This window comes from Schistocerca serialis, chromosome 10, assembly GCF_023864345.2.
Source record: "Schistocerca serialis cubense isolate TAMUIC-IGC-003099 chromosome 10, iqSchSeri2.2, whole genome shotgun sequence".
In the NCBI taxonomy this organism is placed as follows: Eukaryota; Metazoa; Arthropoda; class Insecta; order Orthoptera; family Acrididae; genus Schistocerca; species Schistocerca serialis.
Genome location: NC_064647.1, coordinates 37,073,070 through 37,095,072, shown reverse-complemented (window position 1 = coordinate 37,095,072; position 22,003 = coordinate 37,073,070). Strand labels below are relative to the sequence as shown.

General features: G+C 39.8%; 1 protein-coding gene across 5 annotated transcripts in view; it reads right to left on the bottom strand.

Annotated features, from left to right (window-relative positions):
• Positions 1-14,125: 14,125 nt before the first annotated feature.
• LOC126425236 (uncharacterized) overlaps positions 14,126-22,003 on the bottom strand; it is a 91,380-nt gene continuing 83,502 nt past the window's right edge. For all 5 annotated transcript variants that reach the window (XM_050088197.1, XM_050088196.1, XM_050088199.1 and 2 more), the window contains exon 5: positions 14,126-15,925. In XM_050088197.1, coding sequence (XP_049944154.1) covers positions 15,037-15,925 — 889 coding nt within the window. In that variant the 3' untranslated portion in view covers positions 14,126-15,036. The remainder of the gene's footprint in view (positions 15,926-22,003) is intronic.

The following is a 22,003-nucleotide window of genomic DNA, read 5'->3' as shown; positions in this document are numbered from 1 at the left end:
GTACAGCTGAAGAGGAATGAACATCTCTAAAAAAAGGCAATCACAAACGTTGGAAAGACAAACATAAGTACAAAGAAGGTAACTGCAATGAAACTATGGGTAACAGAAGAAATAATTCAGTTGATCGATCAAAGAAGGAAGTACAAAAATGTTCAGGGAAATGTAGCAATACAGAAACAGAAGTCGCAGAGGAATGAAATAAATAGGAGGTGCAGAGAAGCTAAGATGAAATGGCTGTGTGAAAAATGTGAAGAAATTGAAAAAGAAATGACTGTGGGAAGGATTGACTCAGCATATAGGAAACTGAAAATGGCATCCAGTGACATTAAAAGCAAGGGTGGTAACATTACAAGTGCGACTGAAATTCCACTGTTAAATGCAGAGGAGAGTGCGGATGGGTGAAAAGAGTACACTGAAGGCCTCTCTGAGGGGAAGATTTGTCTGATGTGACAGAAGATGACACAGGAGTCGATTCAGAAGACACAGGGTATCCAGTAATAGACTCAGAATTTCAAAGAGCTTTGGAGGACTTAAGATCAAATAAGGCAAAAGGAATAGATAACATTCCATCAGAATTTCTAAAATCAGTGAGGGAAGTGGCAACAAGATGACTATTCACATCGGTGTGTAGAATGAATGAATCTGGCGACATACCACCCACAGAATTCGAGGACTGCTAGAGCAGATAAGTGTGAAAATTATCCCACAATCAGCTCATGCATCAAGTTGCTGACACGAAAAATATACAGAAGAATGGAAAAGAAAATTGAGGATGTGTTAGACGACGATCAGTTTGGCTTCAGGAAAGGTAAACGCACGAGAGAGGCAATTCGGACATTATGGTTGATAATGAAAGCAAGACTAAAGAAAAATCGAGACACGTTCGTACAATTTGTTGACCTGGAAAAAATGTTCGACAATCTAAAATAGTGCAAGATGTTCAAAATTCTGAGAAAAATATGGGTGTGCTATAGGGAGAGATGGGTAATATACAATATATATGACAGCCACGAGGGGATAATAAGAGTGGACGACCAAGAATGAGGTGCTCAGATTAAAAAGAGTGTAAGACAGGGATGTGGTCTTTCATCCCTACTGTTCAATCTGCACATCGAAGAACCAATGATGAAAATAAGAAAGGGTCAGGAGTGGAATTAAAATTCAAGGTGAAAGGACATCAATGACATGATTCACAGATGAAATTGCTATCCTGAGTGAAAGTGAAGAAGAATTACAGGACCTGCTGAATGGATGAACAGTCTAATAAGTACAGAATACGGATTGCGAGTAAATCAAAGAAAGATGAAAATAATGAGAAGTAGCAGAAATGAGAACAGCAAGAAACTTACCATCAGGATTGATGGTCAGGAAGTAGAAGACGTTACAGTATTCTGCTACCTAGGCAGCAAAATAACCAGTGACAGACAGAGCAAGAACATCAAAAGCAGAGTAGCACTGCCAAAAAGGGCATTCCTGGTGAGGAGAAGTCTACTCATATCAAACATAGGCCTTAATTTGAGGAAGAAATTTCTGAGAATGTACGTTTGTAGCACAGCATTGTATGGTAGTGAAACATGGACTGTGGGAAAACTGGAACAGAAGAGAATCGAAGCATTGAGATATGGTGTTACAGATGAACGGTGAAAATTAAGTGAGCTGATAAGGTAAGGAATGAGGAGGTTCTGTGCAGAATCAAAGAGGAAAGGAATATGTGGAAAATACTGACAAGGCGAAGGGACAGGATGACAGGACATCAGTTAAGACATCAATGGAATGACATCCATTGTACTAGAGGGAGCTGTAGAAGGCAAAAATTGTAAAGGAAGACAAGAGACTGGAATACATCCAGTAAATAGTTGAGGATGTAGGATGCATGTGCTACTCTGAGATGAAGAGATTGGCAAGGAGACAAATTCATGGCGGGCTGCATCAAACCAGTCAAAAGACTGATGACTCAAACAACAACAACACACATTGCAAAATGATATGAAATGGAATGAGCAAGTGAGAACTGTGGTATGGAAAACAAATGGTTGACTTCTGTTTATTGGGAGAATTTTTGGAAAGTGTGGTTCATCTGTAGAGGAGACTGCATATTGGATGTTACTGCGACCTCTTCTTGCTTACTGCTCAAGTGTTTGGGATCTGCACTACGTTGGATTAAAGGAAGACATTGAAAGAATTCAAAGGTGGGCTGCTAGAGTTGTCATTGGTAGGTTCAAACATGCAAGTGTTACGAAAGTGTTTCAGGCACTCAAATGGGAATCCCTGGAGGCAATGTTCTTTTCGGGAAAATTTAGAGAACAGACATTTGAAGGCGGTTGTAGAATGATTCTACTGCTGCCAACATATATTCCGCTTAAGGACCACGAAGATGAGTTAAGAGTAATTAGGACTCATACGGAGGCATATAGACAGTTGCTCTAATTGCGAGTGGAACAGGAAAGGAAATAACTACTAGTGTTACAGGATACCCTTTGTCATGCACAGTATAATGGATTGTGGAGTATGTACGCAGATGTAGATATAGATGTATCAAAATCATAACATCCCATCAGTTGATGAATGAAAAGTAATAGAAGTTAATAAAATGTTTGCTCAGCCAAAAACACTAACGCGTGTAACTGTGAGAAAGACGCTAGTGCTGCCACAAGACGTTTTTACAGAACAGAACAGAAGGCTTATGAAAAATTTCTGTGTGCCACACAGAAATATGTCAATTGCTGTAATAGTAGAATCTTCAAAATCCAGCACGCTCACAAAAGTTTATACATATCAGAATAGTTTACGCAATTAACACCTTCAAGATGGAACCCTGAGTCTCACTCTGGTACCAGTTATAACCTACCGTGTATGCCCAGAGTTATTAGTCTGTAGGACCTAAAATGTGGCACAGCTTCACTATTTACACGGACTTATACAATCCCATTAATAATTTTGACCCCATCAAAATTTATACAAGGTAATCTACAGCAATCAACTACTACTCCAATTACATTACGGCACTAATCCAATAAATATAATGTACAGGGTGTCCCAAAAAGAATGACCCGATTTTAAATAGAATTATTAGGAAGAAGGTATTAACACCAACAAACTGCATACTAAATTACTCAGAAAAGACAGGAGTTTATAAAAATCCATAATAAATGTTCAATATGTCCTCCATTCGTTGCACGAACGACATCTAGCCGATAGCCGAATTCATCCCAAACTGAGCGTAAGGTGTCTTCTGTCACTGAAGCTACAGCAGCTGATATTTTGGTTTTTAGTTCATCAATGTCACGAGGCAAGGGAGGAACTTAAACACATTGTTTAACATATCCCCACAGGAAGAAATCACATGGTGTTAAGTCAGGGGACCTCGGAGGCCAAGAGTGTAAAGCCTGGTCTCTCGGTCCTGTACACCCTATCCAATGTTGAGGCACATTGGCATTGAGGAAACTGCGCACATAGTTGTGCCAGTGCGGTGGTGCTCCATCTTGCTGATAGACGAAATTGTCAGTCAGGTTGTGGGAATAACCAGTTCCGTAGCATTGCAAGATATGATTGTCCTGTTATGGATTCTTCCTCAAGAAAGTAGGGTCCATAAACCTTGCTTTGCAAAACAGCACAAAAAAACATCCACTTTTGGTGGATCACGTTCGTGTTCAATTGTTTCATGAGATTTTCGAGCCCCCATATACGCACATTATGACAGCGAACCTTACCGCTAATACGGAAAGTTGCCTCATCGCTGAATATCAACCGTGACATAAAAGTATCATCTTCCATGTCCTCCAGAATAGCATTGCTAAAGTCCACTCGCTTCACTTTGTCAGTATCTCGAAGAGCTTGTATCAGTTGTAACCAGTATGGTTTGAGGGCTAAACAACGCCGTAACACACGCCACACTGTCATGCGCAGTAATAGCTAGCATGACGCGTATACTTGCAGGGGCTCCACTCAAATGCTCGTTGGATTCGATCCACTGTTTGTTCAGGAAGGCGTGGCCGGCCAGGACTTTTGCCTTTACAGAGGCACCCTGTTTCTTCAAACTCTTTATACCACCGTCGAATGTTCTTTGGTGATGGTAGTTTAGCACGAAATTGGATATGAAACGCCTGCTGAACTGTGATCACTGACTGAGTATGACTAAGTTCAATAACACAATATGCCTTCCGTTGCGCGGACGCAATATTGCGCGAGACTGGCTGCACGCTCCAGGTCAGCACTCATAGCGACATCTAGTGGATTTTTTTCTGAAACTCTAGACCGTGCCGATTACATCTAGAGCTGTTTCAGTTACCTAGTGACATTTGTCTCAATATTATAATTACAAGTTAAAATCGGGTCATTCTTTTTGGGATACCCTGTATAATTAAACACCCGTACCAAATTTTGTGGTCATAGCTTTAATCTGCAGTTGAACTCAATTTTAACCAGACATCAGTTAAAATGCTAATAACTCTTGAAACTATTGCTCACAAGAGCACGACACTCCAGCTCCTGTGGTTGTTTAGGCGTCCTCAACACAAATCCACAATAAAAGCAACAGTTCATCACAGAATGCGATTTCAATAATCAAAATACTTTGAACAGTGGGGTCACAAGTAACCATACACGACTCGGCTGCAGTGGCAAGAAAGTCCTTACAACTGGCCAGACAGACCTCATGTCCTTGCACATCCTATGGCCACAGGAAGTTTACCTCGGGAAAGCTTACCAAGTTGCATTGCCAAGGAGCTTTAAAACAGTTTCAAACAGTACAGAAAAGAGAAAGGTGACACCACTGCATATATAAACTTGGATTTACATATAATTAGTCTCTTGAGTAAAGAAAGAAAAAAAAAAGGAAAATAATAACTGAGTTGACCACAGTCAAAGAATGGAAGATGATAGACCACAAAGATAGAAACCCTTCCTACCCCCCACCCAAGTATTCCTCCCTGGAGGAGGGAGTGGGGGCTACTTGATTCGAGATATTAGAGTTTGTCAGTCCTACAGAATGGACATCACCAGCATCACTCCACAGTGACTCTGGTTCCTCACTGTGGAAATCTATGACATCAACAATTACATAACCACTAAATACTTAGTTAAGTGTAGACGTGATAAAAGTCTAAGAGGAAACTCATGACCGTATCGTATAATCAGAATATGGCTGCTCACATTCTCAATCATCAGCTGGTGAATGAATGATTTTAATATTGAGTATTTCAGGACAAACTGTCCTCAGATACCTGTGAAACAAATGATATGAAATCACACAGTATAGTAACAGCACTGCCATGGCGCTTCACAAAACTATCCACAGGTTACAAATAAAGACACATATCAGATGCATCGAGTTGTACACATGAACTGAAGGTATATGATACATATATAACTGTTAGAGATGTACTAACAGTTATACAGTGATAACAACATCACAAAACAAAAATTTGTAAATCACTGTCCAATAAAACTATTACGACCCGCCCAATACAAAATAGTGTAACCCTCTTATCGCATCATTATCAACAATACAAAATATGCACTTTCTTTTTAGAATGTTGTTGTCGTTGTGTTCTTCAGTCCTGCGACTGGTTTGATGCAGCTCTCCATGCTACTCTATCCTGTGCAAGTTTCTTCATCTCCCAGTACTTACTGCAACCTACATCCTTCTGAATCTGCTTAGTGTATTCATCTCTTGGTCTCCCACTACGACTTTTACCCTCCACGCTGCCCTCCGATGCTACATTTGTGATCCATTGATGCCTCAGAACATGCCCTACCAACCGGTCCCTTTTTCTTGTCAAGTTGTGCCACAAACTCCTCTTCTCCCCTATTCTATTCGGTGCCTCCTCATTAGTTATGTGATCTACCCATCTAATCTTCAGCATTCTTCTGTAGCACCACATTTCAAAAGCTTCTATTCTCTTCTTGTCCAAACTATTTATCGTCCATGTTTCACTTCCATACATGGCTACACTCCATACAAATACTTTCAGAAACGACTTCCTGACACTTAAATCTATACTCGATGTTAACAAATTTCTCTTCTTCAGAAACGATTTCCTTGCCATTGCCAGTCTACATTTTATATCCTCTCTACTTCGACCATCATCAGTTATTTTGCTACCCAAGTAGCAAAACTCCTTTACTACTTTAAGTGTCTCATTTCCTAATCTAATTCCGTCAGGTACAGCCGAATTAATTTGACTACATTCCATGATCCTTGTTTTGCTTTTGTTGATGTTCATCTTATATCCTCCTTTCAAGACACTGTCCATTCCATTCAACTGCTCTTCCACGTCCTTTCCTGTCTCTGACAGAATTACAATGTCATCGACGAACCTCAAAAGTTTTTATTTCTTCTCCATTGGTTTTAATACCTACTCTGAAATTTTCTTCTGTTTCCTCTACTGCTTGCTCAATATACAGACTGAATAACATCGGGGATAGGGTACAACCCTATCTCACTCCCTTCCCAACCACTGCTTCCCTTTCATGCCTCTCAACTCTTATAACTGCCATCTGGGTTTTGTACAAATTGTAAATAGCCTTTCGCTCCCTGTATTTTACCCCTGCCAGCTTCAGAATTTGAAAGAGAGTATTCCAGTCAACATTGTCAAAAGCTTTCTCTAAGTCTACAAATGCTAGAAACATAGGTTTGCCTTTCCTTAATCTTTCTTCTAAGATAAGGCGTAAGGTCAGTATTGCCCCACGTGTTCCAACATTTCTACGGAATCGACACTGATCTTCCCCAAGGTCGAATTCTACCAGTTTTTCCATTCGTCTGTAAATAATTCGCGTTATTATTTTGCAGCTGTGACTTATTAAACTGATAGTTCGGTAATTTTCACATCTGTCAACACCTGCTTTCTTTGGGATTGGAATTATTATATTCTTCTTGAAGTCTGAGGGTATTTCGGCTGTCTCGTACATCTTGCTCACCAGATGGTAGAGTTTCGTCAGGACTGGCTCTCCCAAGGCCGTCAGTAGTTCTAATGGAATGTTGTCTACTCCCGGGGCCTTGTTTCGACTCAGGTCTTTCAGTGCTCTGTCAAACTCTTCATGCAGTATCATATCTCCCATTTCATCTTCATCTACATGCTCTTCCATTTCCATAATACTGTCCTCCAGTACATCGCCCTTGTATAGACCCTCTATATACTCCTTCCACCTTTCTGCTTTCCCTTCTTTGCTTAAAACTGGGTTCCCATCTGAGCTCTTGATATTTATACAAGTGGTTCTCTTTTCTCCAAAGGTCTCCTTAATTTTCCTGTAGGCAGTATCTATCTTACCCCTAGTGAGATAAGCCTCTACATCCTTACATTTGTCCTCTAGCCATCCCTGCTTAGCAGTTTTGCGCTTCCTGTCGATCTCATTTTTGAGATGTTTGTATTACTTTTTGCCTGCTTCATTTACTGCATTTTTATATTTTCTCCTTTCATCAATTAAATTCAATATTTCTTCTGTTACCCAAGGATTTCTACTAGCCCTCGTCTTTTTACCTACTTGATCATTTGCTGCCTTCGCTACTTCATCCCTCAGAGCTACCCATTCTTCTACTGTATTTATTTCCCCCATTCCTGTCAATTTTTCCCTTATGCTCTCCCCGAAACTCTCCACAAGCTCTGGTTTAGTCAGTTTATCAAGGTCCCATCTCCTTAAAGTCCCACCTTTTTGCAGTTTCTTCAGTTTTAATATACAGTTCATAACCAATAGATCTGCCCCTGGAAATGTCTTACAATTTAAAACCTGGTTCCTAAATCTCTGTCTTACCATTATATAATCTATCTGATACCTTCTAGTATCTCCACGGTTCTTCCATGTATATGACCTTCTTTCATGATTCTTGAGGCTTTGCGCTCAAAGAAACCGTGTATTCCGGAAATCGTGTCTCTCACTTGCTTATGTAAAATTTGTCGCTTAACACCACTATTAGCTATGACAACTGGCAACAAATGAATAAAAATTCACTAAATAACTTGCTACCATCATGTTTAACATTCATATTTGTTACGAAAATCACGGCAGAGCACTCGGAACACTACTGCTCAGAGAATGTGAGACGCAGGTGTGCAGAATAAGCCTAAACTCTACTGCCTCATTCGTGAACCCAGCTATAGATGAATATTATTATACAAGGTGCATCAGAAGTTCAGTGAGTGATCTCGGGAAATAAAGGAAACAAAAAGTTACAAACAAAATACCTTTACTGGCCTCAAAGTAATAACCATTTTATATCTGCCAGGAAGTTTCATATCAGCGCACACTCCGCTGCAGAGTGAAAGTCTCATTCTGGAAACATCCCCCAGGCTGTGGCTAAGCCATGTCTCCGCAGTATCCTTTCTTTCAGGAGTGTTAGTTCTGCAAGGTTTGCAGGAGAGCTTCTGTAAAGTTTGGAAGATCGGAGACGAGATATTGGCAGAAGTAAAGCTGTGAGGACCGGGCGTGAGTCGTGCTTCAGTAGCTCAGTTGGTAGAGCACTTGCCCGCGAAAGGCAAAGGTCCCGAGTTCGAGTCTCGGTCGGGCACACAGTTTTAATCTGCCGGGAAGTTTCATTTTATACAACATAGTTCTGGCTGTAAAGCTGTTACAAACTGTCAGCAAACACTTCTTGTGGAATTGTGATTGTTCTACAACACCGTCTTTATCTCCAGATTTGTGACAAGTAGACCTCTCTTCCTTTGCCCACCTTCTATTGGGTCCAGAAATCAGAAGGGTTTGTGGCTAATGGTGATTGCTTCAAAGGCCAGTAAAGCTATTTTGTTTATAACTCTTGTTTTATTTATTTTCTGAGATCATTCACTGAACTTTTCAGACGCACTTGGAAAATAAGGCTGAGAACCACAGGCTGCAAGAATAACCGAATCAGACTGCATTTTTAAAACCACTGCTCTAAAGGCACACAGTGTTCCCATTTCTTCTTTCTGCCGTTCCCTTCTGGCCTTATACTTTTTTAAACTCTTCTTCCTTTCTCATCCACATCTCTTCGATTTTCAGTGGGCCAGTTTACCAACTTTAATACTTGTTCTGATTGCCCACTTTTTCTAATAGTGAATACGGCTGTCAAATGTCATTCAAAACTACCTCCAACTCGAGCAGAAATTCCACCAAACTTGAATGTCTACTTCCACAATAACCCCTTATCCTAGGACAATAGCTCAAAATCAATATATGTTTAATTCCATCCCAAGCAAAAAATTATTTGAAAAGTTTTCTAAAAATTTCCAGTTACCAACAGTCCATTGTCGGTGTTGACAGGCCCAGACAAGGCGTAAAGCTTTGTGTCATGCAGTCATCAAGGGTACACGAGTGGGCCTTCGGCTCTGAAAGCCCATATCGATGATGTCTTATTGAATGGTTCACACGCTGACACTTGTTGATGGCCCAGCACTGAAATCTGCAGCAATTTGTGGATGTGTTGCACTTCTGTCACATTGAGCGATTCTTTTCAGTCTTCGTTGGTCCCATTCTTGCAGGATCTTTTTCCGGCCACAGCAATGTCAGAGACTTGAGGTTTTACTGGATTCCTGATTTCATGGTACACTTGTGAAATGGTCGTATGGGAAAATCCCCACTTTATTGCTACCTCAGAGATGCTGTGTCCCATCGCTCACACACTGACTATAACATCACGTTCAAACTCACTTAAATCTTGATAACCTGTCATTGCAACAGTAGTAACCAATCTAACAACTGCACCAGACACATGATGTCTTATTTAGGTGTTGCCGACTGCAGATCTGTATTTTGCCTGGTTACTTATCTATATATTTGAATACACATGCCTATTCAGTTTCTTTGGTACTTCAGTGTATAACATGGTCGTAATAATTTATTTAATCTTTCGGAACACATTAATAAAATCTACATGTGTATCCAACACTTCCTAGCACCAAAACGAACTTATCCACATTGGATATACTGCTCAAGTAAATCTAGTAGGTAAGCGTCCTTGCTCCAATCATTGACTAGCAATTTCTTCCTTACCCTCAATATGTCCTAATAAGGCCTTCTAAATATTTAGCTCATTTTAAATGCTATTCGATAAATTGTGTATATCCATCCCATCTGCTACAGTATGGTGTGTCAGGACTTAGTACAACAACTTAATAATATCCAACAGTCTACTTTTAAATGTACTTCTGCATTGCTCCACGCCTTCTCTATGTAGTGAGCAGCTATCTATCCTAATATGTATTGTTATTCCATCCTGAATTTTCCATTGTTTGATATTGTCTTTTGAGAATATATAATTAACTGTTTACAGTCAGGTTGACAGTTCCATTTTTATACGCAATAATGCATAAAAACTGACTTGTAGCTTGGCAGTTATTTCAGTTACCAATTAAGTTACAGGTATGGTTTTCTTTCCATAGACAGTTTTGTCACTCTGCCTAGTCACAGCTGCACTAAAAAAAACATGAAATAATATTCCAACTGAAATTGTGGTCATAAACAAAACTATTTAATACTTTTCAACAAACATAAAACAGATAATTTTTGATACAGATGTTGTCACACAGTAAATGAATTGTGTTAACACAATTTGAATATAAATATAAAACACTAAGTATGCGAAGATTTTAGCTATTTGTAGGCCTGTAAAGCCCAACTCGCCACAGTGAATATAATATAGGATGTAAGGTTCTAAATGATTATAAGAAGAAACCGCTGATACTGTAATAACAAAAACACAAGCTACAGGTATGTAAATAGCAGCTAGAGTTATCTGTATCATATACTTAATTATTTATTCTTTTGTCGATTTCTTCATAATTTTTTTCTTTTTTTTGGACAAATTCAATTTGACCTCAGGATGCATTCTGATGAAACATTGTTTTCCATGTTATTCCTGAAGAGCCTTACTTTTCCTTTTTTTTATACAAAAAATATCTAGAAATGAAGCACAGATATGTCGAAGAGTCCAATAACAAGGAGTTGTGGAATGCAGATATATGTAATAAGAGAAAAATTTAAGGTAACTTTTGTGTGAAGTGCCACTGTTCAATGTTTATACATCATAATGCCACCAGACACACCACTAAGGCAAAAAAATTATGTGGGAATAATACAATACAATATACAGGTACTGTACAGTGTTACATATCTGCAATGGTTAGGATTATCACAGAACTGGCATACTGCAACACTATAGTTTTCTAGAAGCTGCAAACAGCCAAATGTTTGCATACACCATCCCCCTTTTACTACAACAAGGGGGTGTAAAAGTATTTCTCTCACAGTGAAAATATTGCTTGCACTTTCTACGTAATTATCACTTCCTTGAAATTCTAGATTACATCACTATGAGATACTGAGATTTAAAAAAAAAAAAATTAAAGCATATAAGCAGAGCAAATATGCCTGTAAACGTCACAACATTAAATACCTATTAAAGCAACTGTAAAGCTAATGTGTCCAATCAGGATGCATTCTGATATATTGTACAACACAACAGCATTCACAGATTTTACACAAAGTATTAAAATATGAAACATTATACAAACAATTAATATAGTCCTTTTTCTATTTTGTATTGATAAAAATTGTGCTTATAAATTCAATCTCTCTGTTTTTAAACTGTATTTATGACTAGGTATGAAAATATATTTTTTTGTTTCTATTTCAGTTTTAACAAATGACTGCATATTTAAATACACATAACAGAAGTTTAGACAGTTCTGTTTACAAAATAGATTTCCAGGTATTAAACACTGAGTATTTCCTACAGTTTATTAAACTCACTCCATTCACTCATTCATTCATTCATTCATAATGCTGCAGCTACTAGTACTAGGATTAATAGTTATTGCAATAATAAAAAACATGGTCCCAAAAACACTTGGTGATATTAATAATTAATGGAAAATAATGTTATATTTTCTCTCTCTCTCTCTCTCTCTCTCTCTCTCTCTCTCTCTCTCTCTCTCTCTCACACACACACACACACACACACACACACACACACACACACACACACACACACACACCACCTGCAAAACACTGACATTAACAAAAGCATACTACAGGCCTGATGTCATCTTCTCATATGAAGTCCAAGTGCTTCACACACACACATTTCTTTACTTTGCCTTACAATTTTCTACACCCAACAAGATTAAACATATCTGTTCAAACAGACCAAACTGGCCATCATTTCAGTAAGAGCTAATTAGTGATTTGGCGTTTCCTTTATGTGAAAGGGGAACTTGATTGTGCACAATCAGATTTCACATCTACTATCATGAGTGCTGCTTCCACTCATCAAAAGAATAAAAATAAAACTTATATATTCATTCCAGAATCTTCTGTTCTAACTGCTAAAGCAAGGAACAAAATTTCATTTGCCTTCTGTTTCGAACACAGCTACAAGCACAGACTCTAATGAAATGTGAAAGCAGATACAGTGAAACTTGAAACGCAGGGTTGAAAGTTAATTTAGAACTATTTAGGTATGAAAATTGTGACTGGCCTACCATGCAAGAAACACCACGATTCACATTCACTTCCAAAAAATCAATTAGACCACAACTCTGTTACATATTTGGGCACTGCTGCAACTATTGCATGGAGTTACAGTCAAAAATGGCAGTTTTGTGAGGTGGTAATTAATTTCATCTGCCATATGGTAGAGTTTGAATGCAAGTAGCTAAGGAAGATTTGTTCTGATCTTTATCTCATATTCCACATGTCTAAAAAAAACTTAAAGATTGACTGCCAGGAGGTGTTTTTTTTTTTTTTTTTTTTTTTTTTTTTTTTTTTTTTTTTTTTTTTTTTACACAAAAAAGTCTATGGTTTACATACTTAGGAGTTTTTTTTGCTGATGAAATGTTTTTCTGATGTCATACCTGCAGATGCCTTATTTTATAGCACAATATCTGATGAACTGTAACTATCCTAAAGAGTACTGAAGGGAAATTTAAACCAACTACTTTCATATGTAAATTGCAGTTTGTTGTAAAGTTTTCACAGAATAAAGACAATCGGGTTGAAGATTAAACCCTGCTCTGCCTATCATTACCGTACAGAAGAGATAAACTGGACACAACACAAGTTTGACATCCTATGATCAGTACTTTAATACTAGCCGACAAGTCTCTTAAAATGCTGTCTCAAAATCTGACCACAGAAGACACAACCGCCAAATGCAAAGTAACAGTACTGAACAGACATTGCACATTCTGAGAGAGCCTTTTGGTGGTCTACATTCAAATATGAGATGATATGTGAGAAAATACAATGATGATAAACGAATACTGAGAAAGTTCCTTCAGTTTCTTATTTGAAAGAGGACTCATTATCAAGAAACCATAAAATATGGAATATACAGTCGATATCCTACATATCACTGAATATTATTCTTTTTCTTCTTATTTATGAAATAAAGTTAGAGATAAACTATTCCGCATTATTCTTGCGTATGCCTTATTGTAAATTCAACAGTCCTCTTTCCCATTCAGTTACTCGGAGAAGCCGATACTACTAACATATATTATTTTCCTCTATCTCCATTCTATTACGTATCGAGACTGAGCAATTTATGTTATCGCAACTAGTCAGTGACCGAGGCACACACTGAAAACTAGTAAAAAATCGACATGACTAGTCCTCAAAATAGAATACAACGAATTGAACTGCTGACAGAAGCCATGAGCATTAAAAGAGCAGTAAGCAATACATAATAACTAAATAAGATGAAAAGTAATTCTTTTATGATGCACAATGCCCCTCCATGACAGCACCACACACATATCGCTAAAATATGTGATAACCTTGAATTAAATACGATTATTATTTGTTGGCAGCTTATCAGGACTAGAAAAGTATACAGAAAAAATTGCAAAAATGTTTGAACAAAAGCCATCTATTTCCTTCCAAGCTGCCAACAGCTCAAATTAATTACACATCTAGCAACAATATCGGAAGTTGTTCAAGTGTGAATATTCCAACAATGAAATAAGCCAACAGATCTGATACATTATTTGTCAAGTTTAAAATGTGAGCTTACAGCAAACATCAACTGTCAGGTACTATGCAAATTAAAAGAAAGTGTAACATTTAGTTTTCTGTGCAAAGGTGAGACCACCGTCCCTCCCCCCCCACCCCCCACCCCCTCCCCGGCCCCCCACCCCCCCGACACACACACAAAGGAAGAAAGAATTTATAACTAGTTAAAGAAAGACATTGGGTATCAATTCAGACTGGTATTCCTACACTAATGACTAGCAAAGGACACTAGCACACATACAACAGGACAACAAAACACCCTGGTGTCACACCCCAGTCCACTTACATTCCTCTTCACACTCTATTGCTTTTGTGTGCGCATTTGGTTAATGTAATCACTAGAGAAAGTGTTTTTTGAGCATTTTCACATTTTGGCTATACATTTACTACGTCAGTCACCTACTTGCCTACAACCTCCACACGAGGCATCGATGAGATAATTCTCCTAAAGGAACTACAGAGAAAGTAGACGGAGATAGTTCAGTAAGGGAATGTAGTAATACGTAGCAATTACTTACCTCAGTTATTATTTGCTTTTTATGTCTTAAGTGTACAGCGGTTTCATAGATTCATACATCAGAACATTTCACTTTTATTTACAAAGCATAAGTGTGGGTACTGTAAATGTAAAATAGTTCTACATTTTTCTGTTTATGGATTAAAAACATTTTTCCTTATGTATCTGGCAAACAGTGTTAAATACTGTACACCATCTCACAAGGAAAAACTATTTTTAGTCCATAAATGGCAAAATGTGAAAATCCGACTTACAGTATATTTATAGAACCACCATTAATGACGCTCTGTAAATAAAAGCAAACACGTACGTTGCAGAACATTATTAAATTGCAGATCACTTAAGACAGAAAAATGGAATAATAATTGAGATATATACCCCACCACAGAAGGTGCCCATCCGAACAAACATAATCATTACCTATCCACGAGGCACTATAACAGCCGAGAATCTTCCACAGCTCAAGCGTACAGTCAGAAATGTGGCAATTATTCAGACACCGGCATACAGAAGCGTGCAGAATTGCAGCCGGGCACTCATATCGTGACTCGGCAGTCGGGAGGTACTGCCGCCGCCGCCACGATCGACGTCCGACCGTCTGCCGCGGCATCCGCCACGGCAACACCGTGGTGTACCGGCGGCAGGCCCACTACTACGTTGCCGCCGAACTGGTGATACTGCACATGCAGCTGGCGGTGCACAGCTTGGGCGTGGTGGTAGTCACTCGGAAGCACCGCCTGCTGCTGGTTCTGGTTGTGCTGCTGCAGCTGCAGCTGAAGCGTCTGGTGGAAGTGGAGATTCTGCTGCTGCTGCTGTTGGTAGCTGTGGTGGTTGCACAGCTGTCGGCTCTGGCCCTGAGGGGGGTGGTGGTGGTGGTGGTGGTGGTGCTGCTGCTGCTGCTGCTCCAGCTGCCTCTGCTGCTGCAGTTCATGCTGCCAGCGCTGCTGCTGCTGCTGCTGCTGCAACTCGAGCTGCCGACGCTGCCGCAGATCCTGCTGCGACTCGTGCCGCTGCTGCGGCTGCGGCCGCTCGCGGAAGTGTTCGAGCTCGAGGTGCGCCTCCCGGTGCCCGTCCTCCGGGCACTCGCCCTGCCGCCGCTCGAACTGCGTCCGGTGGCAGTGGTGGTGGCGGGCGGCCTGCGGCCCCTGTCTGTGGCAGTGCTGCGGGAACGGCGCGCGGGGGACGCCGGGCCGGATGCGCCCCGGCACCGCCCCGACGCCCGGCACCTCCCGCTCGGCTTCGGAGGCCGAACTGCGGGCGCAGTACGACTTGGGCGGGAAGGGCCGCCCCTCCAGCAGCGACACGTCCACGTCCAGGTCGCGCTCCACCACCTGCCACGACCACGGCTCGAATATTGCCCAGCTGCGTGAAGTCTGCCGCAGCCACACTCGTCGCTGTATGTGGAACCGCCAGCCTCTCAGGTAACTGCACACACAATTCCGCCGATCGATAATCTGGCAGTCATTTCCCTTGTCTGCAAAAGTGCAGCCTCGTATGGTATTTATTTATTGATTGATTGATTTTTATTGTTGTAGAGACCTCAGAGATCATCTGAGGCATTACAAAAGTCAATATTACACAGTCTAAATGTTACACAAATAATTACAAAAACAAGAAAAATATTACACAATATAAATATTACACAATATAAATATTACACAAATAATTATGGTACCTTTACACAAATACAAAACAGAGAAACTTCTGGTACAAACTGATATTGCATAGTAAATTTAGCCAATTGCAGACTTACTCATATATAGAAGCATATAAAAACTGATCACAAAGTGTATATTCTTTGCCTCCCTTAAAAATTCATCAGTTTCATAAATGCTGAGCTCAAGAAGAAATTCTTTTACTTTTTTTTTGAATTGTTGAATTGGAAGATCCCTGATATCTTGGGGTATGGCATTAAAAAATTTTATGGACTTGTATAAGAAGCACTTTTGTGTTTTTTTTATAGTTACATTGGAAAGAAACTAGGTCTTCCTTGTTTCTTGTACGAAGTGTCGTCGGTCGTAGTTCTGTAAATATAATAATATAGTACGTTTCTAAATTTTTCCATTTATAGATTAAAAACTTTTTTCCTAACAAATCGACATTCGACCGTCACGACGTTTCAGCTTTTAGAAACAGACTTTTTGTTTTGCTGCTCTCGCACTATTTGCACTTCACTTTTGTAAAACTTTGTACAAGTCATCTCCGTGGCACTTTCCGACTCCTGCGCTGCCAGTTATGCTGCCACGTTTCCTACACCCTCCACCACAGCACAAGGATCCTGCCGCGAACGGTTACGCCGCTGTACACGAGATGCGAGCATCCCACCCTCTGGAGCTCCGGTGGTGGGTGCACATTTGTGCACTGAGACCGTTTTGTGTGTTTGCCAGCTGAGTAACATTTATAGATTTTCACAGTGGCCAGGGCTCAACATCTTCTGAATAGACATTGTGCCGAATTGTGACAGATTTATAAATCTCTTGTATCTGTATATATTTCTACAATCAGATCAACTGTTAGCAACTGACACTGCTAATTTGATGACAAAGTTATGTATTATTTTTACTACACGATATTATATGTCAAATAAACTAGTATCTGAATACTCTGTTCACAAACAGCATCTGTTCCTTGCTCCTGTATCCACTAACGAACTGCACAGTGTGCAAAGGAAGCTGTAACTGTCTTCGTGTAACTCTTACAAAAATGAAATGAGGTGTAAAGGATACAAGTGCAGAAAAAGGAAAAAAGAAAAATCAAGTTGCGTTAATGAGCAATGAAGTCCCTTTTTTATTTCAACCTTTGCTAACAACACAAGGAGAAAAGTATATTGGCTTCTGAATATGCGGAAAGGCATAATTAACACTGTATATCAAATATAGAAAGGATAATGTAATTAATCTATAAACAGGAAAATTTAGAAACGATTTATGAATTTTATATTTACAGAAGCACCACTGATGATGTATTGTAAATGAAAGTGTAATGTGTCTAGCATAAAAATTGATCAAATCACAATATGCTTAAGACAAAATAAATAAATGCATAAATAAAATAAAAAATAAATGAGACAATTAACTATTAAGTATTACTACATTCCCTTACTGAAATATCTCCATCCACAATTTTACAATACTGATATTAGACGATTAGGAAATGGAGGTCTAGTACTTAACCCAGACAAATTTGTGTTCTAAGGAGAAATGTGAACAATAGATGCTGCCAAGTTCAGAGATACATTTAATATGTGCTTCCACAGACACTATTAGGACTTCTGTGTTTATTTACTGGAATGCCTGAATGATTGAGCACTCTCCTTTGTTTTGATGGTGTGGGCGATCAATGAGGATGAGGTACAGAAGTTGTTTAAGATAATGGCCTGACATTTAATGTAAATAACTGCTGGATGAGGGGGCACAACAAGGAAAAAGGACAGATGTATATGATACCTGACACTTAGTGGGAAGCAGCAGAAAATGATGGAAAGTTCCAAAACCTGGGGAGTATAAAATATAAAAATGGAAGATACGACAGAGAAATCAGCGAACATGCTAGGCAAGCTGATAACTTAAATCTCACGAGAAGTGTGAGAGGAATGTTACCGAACAACAAAGAAGTCCCACAGAAACGTTAAAAAGGTGCTGTACTAAACATATTATATACCAGTTGCCTTGTACACTGGAGGAAACTGGGTTCTGAGGAAAAGAAAAAAAGCGAGGTGCAACCAAGTGAAATGAAGTTTTCGAGAAGCTGGGTAGGTGTAACAAACAAGAAACACTGGCGAGATAAGACTGAGAAACAAAGATTAAAATGGTATGAACATGTTAACAGAAAGGATGAGAAGAAGATGTCTAGTAATATGCACACTATGAAGATGTAGAGCAAGAGACTGAAGGGAAGGCCATTAGAGAAGTGGTGAAAAGGAGTTGAGGAAAGCATCCAGTAGAGATGACAAAAATGGATCGGACTAGGGACAGTGAGGTGATGGGGATGCTAGTGTGTGTGCATGCATGCACTTGTCCCTTCTATGCCTATGCCTCTTCTACCCCTGAGTAATGATCTGCTGTCATACGCATACACCCCAAATAATGTTCTCCTCGGGTATGCAGCCGGATCATAACGTCTTCATGACACAATATTTCCGCGGTCCAACTGGCCGCCATCCTCAGGTGAGAGTGCAGGTGCACGATCTCGCCGGAACTGACTTCCTAGCACAAGCTGCGGCCCCTATATAGGCCGCAGAAGACCCACAACGCGTGCGCGAGAAGGTGCCGTAACTGCCCTCTAGCGCAGTAAACATACCGCGCCGCCAGTGGTGGAAATAGGCGAAATCGAGATATCGCTGTCAAAAATTAAAAACTTTTTAATTCCGATGATCGAAACACAGACCGTTGTTTTTTGATGTCAGATAACACCGGGTCCCAAGTCTTACTTAAAAGATAGCCCTTGTCTCTATTAATAAGACTGTCAGATAAACGAATCTCTATGGATTCTTTTAAAACACAGTCCCAATAGCGAGATGCAGGGGCAACCATTTGTGTCTTGTCATAGAGCATTCTGTGTCCCTCAGTGAGACAGTGCTCCGCCACTGCAGATTTCTCAGGTTGAAGCAGCCGTGTGTGCCGCTGATGCTCAACACATCGGTCCTGAATGGTCCGGATTGTCTGCCCAATATAAGCCTTCCCACAGTGGCAAGGGATCTTGTACACACCGGGCTTCCTCAAACCCAAGTCATCCTTTACAGAGCCAAGGAGCGCTCTAATCTTGGCTGGCGGACAAAAAATACTTTTGATATGGTATCTTTTCAGAATTCTTCCTATATTCGAGGAAATGCTCCCAGCAAAAGGCAGAAAAGCCACCGATTTGCAGGTATCTTCTGGTGGTGCAGGCGAAGGTCCAAACTGGAAAGCACGACGGATCTATTTATCTGTATAGCCATTCTGCTTGAACACAACCTTGTTGTTGTTGTTGTTGAGGTCTTCAGTCCTGAGACTGGTTTGATGCAGCTCTCCATGCTACTCTATCCTGTGAAAGCTTCTTCATCTCCCAGTAACTACTGCAACCTACATCCTTCTGAATCTGCTTAGTGTATTCATCTCTTGGTCTCTCTCTACGATTTTTACCCTCCATGCTGCCCTCCAATGCTAAATTTGTGATCCCTTGATGCCTCAAAACATGTCCTACCAACCGATCCCTTTTTCTAGTCCAGTTGTGCCACAAACACCTCTTCTCCCCAATTCTATTCAATACTTCATCATTAGTTATGTGATCTACCCATCTAATCTTCAGCATTCTTCTGTAGCACCACATTTTGAAAGCTTCTACTCTCTTCTTGTCCAAACTAGTTATCGTCCATGTTTCACTTCCATACATGGCTACACTCCATACAAATACTTTCAGAAACGACTTCCTGACACTTAAATCTATACTCGATGTTAACAAATTTCTCTTCTTCAGAAACGATTTCCTTGCCATTGCCAGTCTACATTTTATATCCTCTCTACTTCGACCATCATCAGTTATTTTACTCCCTACATAGCAAAACTCCTTTACTACTTTAAGTGTCTCATTTCCTAATCTAATTCCCTCAGCATCACCCGATTTAATTTGACTACATTCCATTATCCTCGTTTTGTGCTTCCCTTTCATGCCCCTCGACTCTTATAACTGCCATCTGGTTTCTGTACAAATTGTAAATAGCCTTTCGCTCCCTGTATTTTACCCCTGCCAGCTTCAGAATTTGAAAGAGAGTATTCCAGTCAACATTGACAAAAGCTTTCTCTAAGTCTACAAATGCTAGAAACGTAGGTTTGCCTTTCCTTAATCTTTCTTCTAAGATAAGTCGTAAGGTCAGTATTGCCTCACGTGTTCTAGTATTTCTACAGAATCCAAACTGATCTTCCCCGAGGTCGGCTTCTACTAGTTTTTCCATTCGTCTGTAAAGAATTCGTGTTAGTATTTTGCAGCTGTGGCTTATTAAACTGATTGTTCGGTAATTCTCACATCTGTCAACACCTGCTTTCTTTGGGATTGGAATTATTATATTCTTCTTGAAGTCTGAGGGTATTTCGCCTGTCTCATACATCTTGCTCACCAGATGGTAGAGTTTTGTCAGGACTGGCTCTCCCAAGGCCGTCAGTAGTTCCAATGGAATGTTGTCTACTCCGGGGGCCTTGTTTCGACTCAGGTCTTTCAGTGCTCTGTCAAACTCTTCACGCAGTATCATATCTCCAATTTCATCTACATCCTCTTCCATTTCCATAATATTGTCCTCAAGTACATCGCCCTTGTATAGACCCTCTATATACTCCTTCCATACTCCTTCCACCTTTCTGCTTTCCCTTCTTTGCTTAGAACTGGGTTTCCATCTGAGCTCTTGATGTTCATACAAGTGGTTCTCTTATCTCCAAAGGTCTCTTTAATTTTCCTGTAGGCAGTATCTATCTTACCCCTAGTGAGATAAGCCTCTACATCCTTACATTTGACCTCTAGCCATCCCTGCTTAGCCATTTTGCACTTCCTGTCGATCTCATTTTTGAGACGTTTGTATTCCTTTTTGCCTTCTTCATTTACTGCATTTTTATATTTTCTCCTTTCATCAATTAAATTTAATATTTCTTCTGTTACCCAAGGATTTCTACTAGCCCTCGTCTTTTTACCTACTTGATCCTCTGCTGCCTTCACTACTTCATCCCTCAAAGCTACCCATTCTTCTTCTACTGTATTTATTTCCCCCATTCCTGTCAATTGTTCCCTTATGCTCTCCCTGAAACTCTGTACAACACCTGGTTCTTTCAGTTTATCCAGGTCCCATCTCCTTAAATTCCCACCTTTTTGCAGTTTTAATCTACAGGTCATAACCAATAGATTGTGGTCAGAGTCCGCATCTGCCCCTGGAAATGTCTTACAATTTAAAACCTGGTTCCTAAATCTCTGTCTTACCATTATATAATCTATCTGATACCTTTTAGTATCTCTAGGGTTCTTCCATGTATACAACCTTCTATCATGATTCTTAAACCAAGTGTTAGCTATGATTAAGTTGTGCTCTGTGCAAAATTCTACCAGGCGGCTTCCTCTTTCAATTCTTAGCCCCAATCCATATTCACCTACTACGTTTCCTTCTCTCCCTTTTCCTACACTCGAATTCCAGTCACCCATGACTATTAAATTTTTGTCTCCCTTCACTATCTGAATAATTTCTTTTATTTCATCATACATTTCTTCAATTTCTTCGTCATCTGCAGAGCTATTTGGCATATAAACTTGTACTACTGTAGTAGGTGTGGGCTTCGTATCTATCTTGGCCACAATAATGCGTTCACTAAGCTGTTTGTAGTAGCTTACCCGCATTCCTATTTTCCTATTCATTATTAAACCTACTCCTGCATTACCCCTATTTGACTTTGTGTTTATAACCCTGTAGTCACCTGACCAGAAGTTTCGTTCCTCCTGCCACCAAACTTCACTAATTCCCACTATATCTAACTTTAACCTATCCATTTC